The sequence below is a fragment of the Camellia sinensis genome, chromosome 14 (assembly GCF_055761805.1).
Source record: "Camellia sinensis isolate YWXY chromosome 14, ASM5576180v1, whole genome shotgun sequence".
Classification (NCBI taxonomy): Eukaryota; Viridiplantae; Streptophyta; class Magnoliopsida; order Ericales; family Theaceae; genus Camellia; species Camellia sinensis.
In genome coordinates this window covers 48,598,177-48,607,772 of record NC_138974.1, presented here as the reverse complement: position 1 = coordinate 48,607,772, position 9,596 = coordinate 48,598,177, and the positions used below count along the sequence as shown (strand labels likewise).

Genomic DNA, 9,596 nt, shown 5'->3' with positions numbered 1-9,596 from the left:
TTGAACATAACTTTACAGAGTTATTACTCATAGATAGCTCCAGGAGTAGAATAGACGGATCAGAAAGACGATAGCGCGTGACCTACACAAACACATAACATATACACATTGAAACACAATATTACTTCCTTGATTAAACTTGACTTCTCTTGTCTTTTGTCTAAATAATCCGAAAGGCTATTACGCTTATTCTTTCTTTATTCAAATAAATCGAGTTCTCATTTCACATATTCTTTCATTACTAAATCATTCTTTTTTTGAATAAACCAATTTCTTACTTGGCTTCTTAATCAATTACTACTAAGTCATTGACTTATTCTTTAATCAACTAATTAATGTTGATTGTTAGCTTATTAATCTTTATTGAGCCATAAATCATGTCTAGAATGCTTGGGGAGAGATGAGAATTAAAATATGAACAAAGTGTGATTTTTCAAAACATGTTGAAACTAGTTGTTCACTCGAGCGAACCTTTAGTCGCTCGAGCGGTCTGTAAAAGATTGCAAAAGTATTGGAAGCCTTCAATGTGCGCTCGAGCGGTAGTTATCCTGCTCAAGCGGTCTGTAAAATTCCAGAATTCTAAATTTCTCAAAAATAGCTTCCCAGTGCATTTTCAATCTTTAAACCCATACTAATCTTGATCAAAACTTTGAAAATACTTTAGAAAACATAAACACTTATTTATTTATAAATTATTTGCTCAAAATCTTGAAACACAATATTTAAATCAAAATGATTCTAAAATTCCTTTTCAAAATCAAATGCACAATAAAATTGCATATAATTTATGGAGCTTAATTTGATAACAACTTCCAAAATTAAATCCAAAATAATTAATTTCTAATTAAACTTTATAAACTTGATCTTAGCTCAAATTCTTCATTTTCTTGTCAATTTTCCTAGCAAACATTGCATATATGTAATTCAAATAAAACTAACTAATTTAATATATTCCATAACATGTTTAAATTTAATAAAACTCTTAAATTACATTACATGCATGGATTAGAGATTAAAATCAAACCAATTTTTAGGTTTCAAACAAAATCAAAACCTCATTTATCTCCATGATTAAACCCTTTTCATGAACTCAATGTTTTCAAAACTTTTTCTTCAAAATCAAATGCATAATAAACTTGCATGGCTCAAATCTTTTCAAAACTCATGATGAATGCAAATATACATCTCATATATATCAAGGTTTCTAAACCCAAGCTCAATTTGAAGAATTCTTACAATTATTTTCATAACCATTAACATGCATGTAACCCATTTCATGTTTAGAACCCAATTTTCTTCTAATTTCATAAATAAAATTTCAAATCCTTCTCAATCTCAAGTATTATAAGAAAATACTAAAAAATCAAACCAAAAACAATTAATTTTTTAAATTAATTTCTATAATTATGAATCTAACTTCTTACCTAAAACCCCATTTCTTACAAAATCCATGAGATTAATTGCATAACTTTCTTAATTCATGATGCATGGAGGATTATCTACGAAATTTAGGCTTAGAATTCTTACCTAAGACTTCAAATTCAGAAATTAGAAGTGATTTCCCTTTAATCTTCTTGTTCTTCTTCCATACTTGGGTTCTTTAGTTACATTTTTCCAGCACCTCTCTCTCTCTCTCTCTCTCTCTCTCTCTCTCTCTCTCTCTCTCTCTCTCTCTCTCCTTTTTCTTATTTCTTCCAACAAAGGAATTGAAGGCCATCCCTCAACATAATACATATATACACACCTTCATCTCTTGACCCACACAGGCACACGAGCGCATAGATAGATTTCTCTGCACACACACATACTTCTCAACACACACACCTAATGTCATATGAAAAATGATTGAGAGCACTAAAAGTGGTGTTCTAATAGCACTACTAATGATGTGGAAGTGGGCCCCGCCCACTGCCTATACCTTGTTTTTTTTTTTTTTTTTTTTTTGGCATTCCCAATGCATTAGTGCTATTAGTGTTTTTTTTTTAGTGTGGTATGAATCATTGTTGATAACATATATCCTCAAACTTTAAATCATTCTATAATTTAATTTATGTTTAAGATTAATTTAATTAAATAACACTTATTCTTAGCCCCTGTTTGGCATTTATTTTGGGGCTAAATAATCACAAAAAGACAAAATTGACTATAAAAGTCCATAAGACAAAATACTACATTTTACCCATAATCATTATGCTTTTTCTCTCACAAAATTAAAAGAAGTCTCAAAACAAAAAACAAACAAGGCTAAAATAGCTAGGCTAAAAAAGTCCCAACACAAAAAAATTGGCTATATTAGCCAATGCCAAACGAACTCTTAATAAATCTTGAATAACAAGTAATTAAATTAATCATAACTAATCATAAATCCCACATAATTTAATTCGTCTAATTTGACTTCCTTTAGAGCTCAATTAATTATATTAAAATTTATCACTCTAAATCAGATTTTTAATCAAACTCCCAAAAAAGGTTTCAAATATTAAATTAAACTTATTTTCATCCTCAATTTTGGTTTCTTAAATCGTTAAGGTCTTTAATTTCATATTAAACTTCAAAATTTTCGCTAATAAATTACATACTCAATTGAATACTTCATAAATAAATTTAATTCCTAGTAACCTTAATTCCCAATTCTCATAACTTAATTAACTCCAAATTCGGACCCAATTAATCAAATCTCAATTTTACAAATTTGAATCAAATATTTAATTAAACTTCCATACGGTCTGATACTCAAAATTAAAATAATTCAATTCACTAATTACACTCCCTTGAGCCATATAGACTTTCAATTTCTAATTCCAAAATAAATCCTCAATAAAATCATATACGAATCAGACTGAATAATTCATATAAATCTCAAATTAAATTAGAATAATAGGCAATTCAAATTCAAATCTCTTTTATTAAATAAGTGTTAATTACTATACGTGATAGGGTCGTCACTGCACTGTTGGGACGTGCTATGATCAGATTGACTGATTAGGTTTTTGGTTCTGTCATTTTCAGAAACTCATCTAGGCAGGACAAGAATGAGGCTGATCAATCTTCTTCTACTGGCGTCCGGATCCTCTAGAGTTATTCTCTAGAGTGATCTCCTGAAGTGGATGATCGGACGGCTGTGCATCAGCCTCACCAAAACGACGTCGTTTTGGTGAGGATTTTCCAAAAAAATAAAAAATAAAAAAAAATGAGCATTTTCGATTTCAAAATTCCCCCCAGGCTGAAGAACGCGAACACAGATGGCGGGAAGAAGCAGAGCCGTGAAAGAAGGAGAGAGGGAAGAAGACTGAGAGAGCCTGCTACTTCGTGCATCTCGTCGCTCCACCGTCGCAGTCGCCCCGCTATCGCCGCCGTCGTGCCGTTGCCACTGTCCTGCCGCCGCCGTGGCCGTCGCCCCTGTTCCAACCGAGTGAAGAAAATATAGGTATTTAGAATGTTTAAATATATGTTTTAAGTTCAATTTTTTTTTTCTGGTCTCCTCCAAATCAATCCCAGATGATAGGCCTATGGTTGAGAACATAAATTTTTTTTGCAATATCTGTGTTGTGCTGAATATTGTTCAATCCGTGGATTAAATCCATTAAATCTATTCATTTCAAATCCATGTATTGAAATGGAGCCTCAAGTGGTAGGGGGTTTGAACTATGAAGATATATGCCAATGTTGAGTTCTGGGTTAGGTGGACCAAAACAGGACCTGATCCTATACTTGAAGCTGGATTCTTACTTGTTGACAGACGAAGCAATATCTGTGTTGATTATTTAGAACAATAGTTTAGATATATATATATATATAGATTTAGAAAAGTGAACAGTGGAGATTAAAAACTTCCAAATCCAGCTTCTTATAGCATTCTCATGCAACTAATTAAATTTCCACAATCCAATCAAAGCCCCCTTGTTGCTTGATATCCTTTAAAACTTGGCTTACTAAAACGGCATTCGTGAATTAAATTTTAGCAATCCTTAGGGATTTGATATTAATTCCTCAATCATGCAAAAAACAAAATTAGACTGATCAATGCTGCAAAGCAAGTAACCCAGGGCTTTGTATTATTGTACAGTCATAAGAACACAAGGTCACAAATTAAAATTGACAACATATTACCTAAGAGTGCAAATGCTGGATGGTCATGTATATTAAGCAACATATAGTGCATGAATGCTTCAAAGGACTCATTTATATTTTTTTCTTTTGAATACCTGCTGTAGTGCACATCTTAAAACCACACTGTGGTACATAACAAAGACCATAATTTAGTTTGTATTATTCAGTTTGTTTTTCGTTGATTATCTTATTCAGTTTGTATTATTTTGCAAACATAATGTACAGTTTTTGTGCTAATATTGAGCACTTCTTTATTTTTTAAGTGACTTGCCACATTGATATGGAACCTAACAATCATGAGAATGACGGGGGTCAGTGTGATTGGAAGCCTAGAGTTCGCATGACATTTGATACAGAACAAGAAGTATATGATTTCTATAACAGTTATGGAGGAAGGTTGGGCTTCAGTATTAGAAGGGGTTATGCAAACAAGAGCAAAGAGGGGCAAATCACTTCAAGGCAATTTGTTTGTAATAAGGAGGGATTTCGGGTTGTCGACAAGCGAGATCCATTAACAAAAAATCCTAGGCAGGAAGTGAGGACTGGTTGTCAAGCCCGACTTGTTATTAAGTGAGATAGGAACATACAGAAATTTTTTGTTAGTGATTTTGTTGAACAACATAATCATATCTTTGTACCAACAGAATGTACGCATATGTTACCATCCCAAAGGAAGATATCTGCATCACAGGCAACCGAAATAGATTTAGCTGAAAAATCTGGAATCCGTCTTAATGCTGCATTTGAGCTCATGGGTAATGAAGTTGGTGGAAGGGAGTCACTTGGGTTCACAAAACTGGACCAAAAAAATTATTTGAGAACGAAGAGGCAAAACAATTTAGCATATGGGGAGGCAGGTAGCATTTTGCAATATTTTCGTGACAAATCATTAGAGAATCCATCTTTTTTTTACTCTGTCCAATTAGATAACGAGGAGCAGATTACAAACATATTTTGGGCCGATGCTCAGATGATCATGGATTATGGGCAATTTGGTGATGTTGTGACTTTCGACACTACTTACAAGTTAAATAGTGCACATAGACCATTTGCGTCTTTTGTTGGATTTAACCATCATAGGGAAACTGTGATATTTGGTGCAGCTTTGATGTATGATGAGACCGCCGATTCTTTTGTATGGCTTTTTAGAAGATTCTTGGAGGCAATGTCAAGTAAGGCTCCAAAAACAATTTTTACAGATCAGGATGCTGCAATGGCTAAGGCCATACCTGTTGTCATGCCTAACACAATCCACCGCCTTTGCACTTGGCATTTGATGCAAAATGCATTAAGGCATGCAAATTCTATCTTCAAGGATAAGGCGACGGTGAAGGATAAGGGGATCAAGAGTGTTTTATTCACGTTTATGTACGACATTGAGGATGACGAAGAGTTTACGTTAAAATGGGAGGAAATGCTTGACAAGTATGAAGTAAGAGATAATCATTGGTTGAAGTTAACATTTGGGGTGAAGGAAAAGTGGGGTTGGCCATATGTTAGAAATGCATGGGGTGCGGGCATGAGTAGCACCCAACTTAGTGAATCCTTTAATGCTTTCTTGAAGGATTTCATTCAGTCTGATGGGGCGAAACATGTGTTTTTAATAACTAGTGTAACTAGTGTATTATAATGTGTTTTTAATAACTAGTGTATTATAAACAGAACGCCAAAAATGGGGCGAAACATGTGCACACCCAAAATCCTGAATCCTATAAGCTATACAACCACTGGCATATACATATCTCTAATAAACAGAATTGAACTCAATCAGCGTTTGTCTCATCCAATTACGTAGGGTTGGGTACGTAGATCTATTTCCTCCATTTGGTTGTTTCACAATCATATCCTCAGTTTACTTCAACATAGTAATGTTTGTTCTTATCACCTCAATTAATAGGACTGGAAAGTGGTCAAAAATTGATCTAGGAAATCCCCATTGTTTGAAAGAAAACTCCTCGACCCAGATACTATCCAATAGGAATCTGTCTATCCTACTACATCTCTCCCCATCTTGTGCATTACACTAGGTAAAGCTTCTACCCCTCATTGGCAAATCAACTAGGCTCAGTTGATCAATCATATCATTGAAGTCATTCATGCCTCTCTCCCTTCTTCAGCATCCCTTCATTTCACTTAGAAATCTAATTTTGTTGAAATCTCCACCTATGCACCATGGATTAGGAAAGGAAAGTTCAATCTCCTTAATACTTCCCAAAGCTGCCTTCTCTTGCTAACATCAGTTGGAGCATAGACATTCACCACATAACACTCAAAAGATACACCAGCATACCATGTCATTATCTTCATAAACAGATCTGTATAACACCCATACTCCTCCATTGGTAGTTCAGACTTCAGCTACCCGTGCGCCTGCAGCAATCCTCTCCAAATTACTACATTCTAGCTGGATTATCTTCTCTACCACGTTAGCCTCATTTCCACCAAAATCTATTCTAAGCGATTTCCCCATCTGGACAGTTGCTTTAGCCTCCTTAATCAGCCTTCCCCTTCTTCTATTCGATTCACTATTAAATGATAATGAATTTGAGATTGTAGCAGTAGTTGCTCTAAAGATGGGAAAATTCTATGAAGTAGTAGAACAAATGAGATGGGAACAGAAGAGTTCATTTAACAGCTAATGGACTAGAACAAATAGTGAAAGTAAGGTACGATTGGGCGTGATGTGTGCACAGTTCGAAGGAGCAAATTATCAAACAGTTGGTGTGTGAACATTCCTACTGAGTGAGTAAGACAACAATGTTGGTGTTTCCCTTCTTTTTTTTCGTTTTCCAGGTAACCAAACAGAAATAAAGGGTGCAAATCAATGAACAAACTCATATACCAATTTTCGAGAGATTATTGAGTGTAAAATCTACAAGCAAAACTGAAATAAGATTGAAATACATATATATGTGTATAAAGGGTGCAAATCAACGATTTAAGCAATACATGAAATAGAAAACCCTAACTTCTTAGCAAGATGGGGCGACGGGATAGGGAATGAAATGAGGGACCGAAGCTTACGGCAGAGAGAGAGACCGAAGCTTACGGCAGGACAGTGGCGACTGCGACGGTGGGGCGACGGGACGACTGCGGGACGGCGCCGACAGCGGGGCGAGGCGACGGGATGCACAACGGAGCAGCCTCTCTCAGTCTTCTTCCCTCTCTCCTTTCACGGCTCTGCTTCTTCCCGTTCGTCTGATATACCTCTTCAGCCTGGGGGGGAATTTTGAAATCGAAAATGCTCATTTTTTTTATTTTTTTTATTTTTTGGAAAATCCTCACCAAAACGACGTCGTTTTGGTGAGGCTGATGCACAGCCGTCCGATCATCCACTTCAGGAGATCACTCTAGAGAATAACTCTAGAGGATCCGGACGCCTTCTACTGTACCTCAAGGTATTTTTGCTGATTTCAAAAAGGAAAACTTTCTCTTTGAGGTGCAATTATCACCTATGGATTATCAAAAGAAGACGCTCTCCACTCCTTGGGAAACTGTAGAAAAGTATTTCCATGCTGCTGATACAGGAAGTCAATTGGAGATCAATGTAACATTTTTCAGTAAATATAACGTGAAGTCACCTTTGATGAAACTCTTAATCTCTCCACAGCCTGGTGCCAACATGGTCGAGATAACTGGATGGTCACAGTTTTTTGCTGCAGAGAATTTAAACGCTAAGGATTTGATTCGCTTTTACAAACCTCTCTACCAGCTTCCGGATAATGAGCATTACCTTCTTGATAGCCTAAATTTTCTCTTTATGAAGAAATTAGTGGCTACTGATATTACAGAGAACAAGCTCTATATTGTCAAAAAAGAGGCAGAAGAACACTTCCATGCTCTAAATACCTCTAAAATAAGTGAAGTGGATATAGAAATTTCCGATGCTGAAAATGAGACTTATCATATGAAATTACCAGTGTATCCAAAGACTGGTACCGATTCTGATGCCTACAAGATTACTTGGAAAAGTTTTGCTGAGAAGCACAAATTGGAAGTGGACGATGAGATTAGTTTTTATAAACCTGGGTGACCTATGAAAGGCAATCACTACACTATTCGATCTGAAAAGAAAAAGAAGGAACAAACCTAGGGTTTGGAGATTCTTTGGCAAGGAAATACTGATACATCCAGAGAATTGTTGTCAAACTGATTGAGGACAAAGCTGAAAGTTGCAGCACCGTTGATGTGATGATTCAGAGTAAGCCTGAGTAGTCAGATTAGTGATCTGTGGATAATAGTAGGATTGAAACTTGCATACTAAGCTAAAAAAAAAATCATTGCATAGGAATTGTTTCATTGAAAAGTACAGGGTATATGAGCTTACCTATACACATTACTGCACTGAGATTGAAAATTTTCAATTTTCATACGTATATTCATCAATAAACAGTAATATGCTTTACAGCCCTTCTTTACATATTGGAGAATTCTTTGTTATATGTTGCCAAAATGGAATCTTAGTTAGCAAATAAAAAAACAGCTTAGTCTGCCGAAATCAGTGTTGAGATGCATGTTTCAAAAAACCTTAATCGGTCTTCTATTCAGATTTGTAGTTAGCAACTTTCTTTTTTTTTTTTTTTTTTTTTGGGGGGGGGGGGGGGGGGAATTATTGAATTACTTGCTACTAGTAATATTTTAGTTTGGTGGTACTGCCCTGTCCTTATAGATTGGTACAAGAACTCATTCATAGGTTTTATTTAGAGTATAGCATTGGCAACCTTGAAAATTATGAGAAAGTACGTCAAGTGCTTGAAATGTGCATACCAAATGGACCTATTTGATTTATGCTGCTTCAAGTAATAAATGTTCAGTATATGATTAGTAAGTAGGTTTGATCTATAAGATATGTGGTATGTGCTATCTTAATAACAAGAGAACAAATGATCACTTGGTTACAGTTGCTAACAAGTGTTTCATTGTGCTGATTAAGTACGGATTCATTTGCAAGCAATGTAAATTGAGGCAAGTACTAGGAGCAACTGAATGTTTTGGATTTATTTTTCGAAGTTAATTTATAATAAAATGATTTAAGATCTATGGACACGATCAAACTGCCAACTAAACAAAGGAAAAAATTGCGACCACAACAGAAAACTGTTGAGAACTAGAGTGGTACTAATATAAAGCTTCTTTGCTGATAATTTTCTTTTCTTTTCTCAACAAGCAGACAGCACCTAGGCTTGCCAGATCTTCGATGTTGCCTAAACTTTTGCTGGTGCTGTTAGAAGGCCGCTAAAACTAGAATTTTTAGTAGTGAGATTCAGATCCTTTCCATTTCATGGATAGAATGGAGATCTTTATTTATCTATGAAATACTATGATTCAAATCCGAAAGTGGAACCCCTTGTCAACTCTTTGGGAATAAACCTCATGTGAGTTTATTTCTCTGGAGTGTTCCTACAATTAATCTAAATGATGTAACGAAGAGAGAGAGAGAGAGAAGACACCCACACCCACCGGAGACCCTCTCCATCCCCGGCGCC

At 35.4% G+C, this 9,596-nt stretch overlaps 1 protein-coding gene across 1 annotated transcript; it reads left to right on the top strand.

Moving 5' to 3' along the window:
- Window positions 1-4,390: 4,390 nt before the first annotated feature.
- LOC114259147 (protein FAR1-RELATED SEQUENCE 5-like) lies at window positions 4,391-5,740 on the top strand. The gene is made up of 2 exons (XM_082904844.1): window positions 4,391-4,655; window positions 4,755-5,740. Exons 1-2 carry the CDS (start codon window positions 4,391-4,393, stop codon window positions 5,738-5,740), a joined length of 1,251 nt encoding a protein of 416 aa, XP_082760970.1.
- The last annotated feature ends 3,856 nt before the right edge of the window (window positions 5,741-9,596 follow it).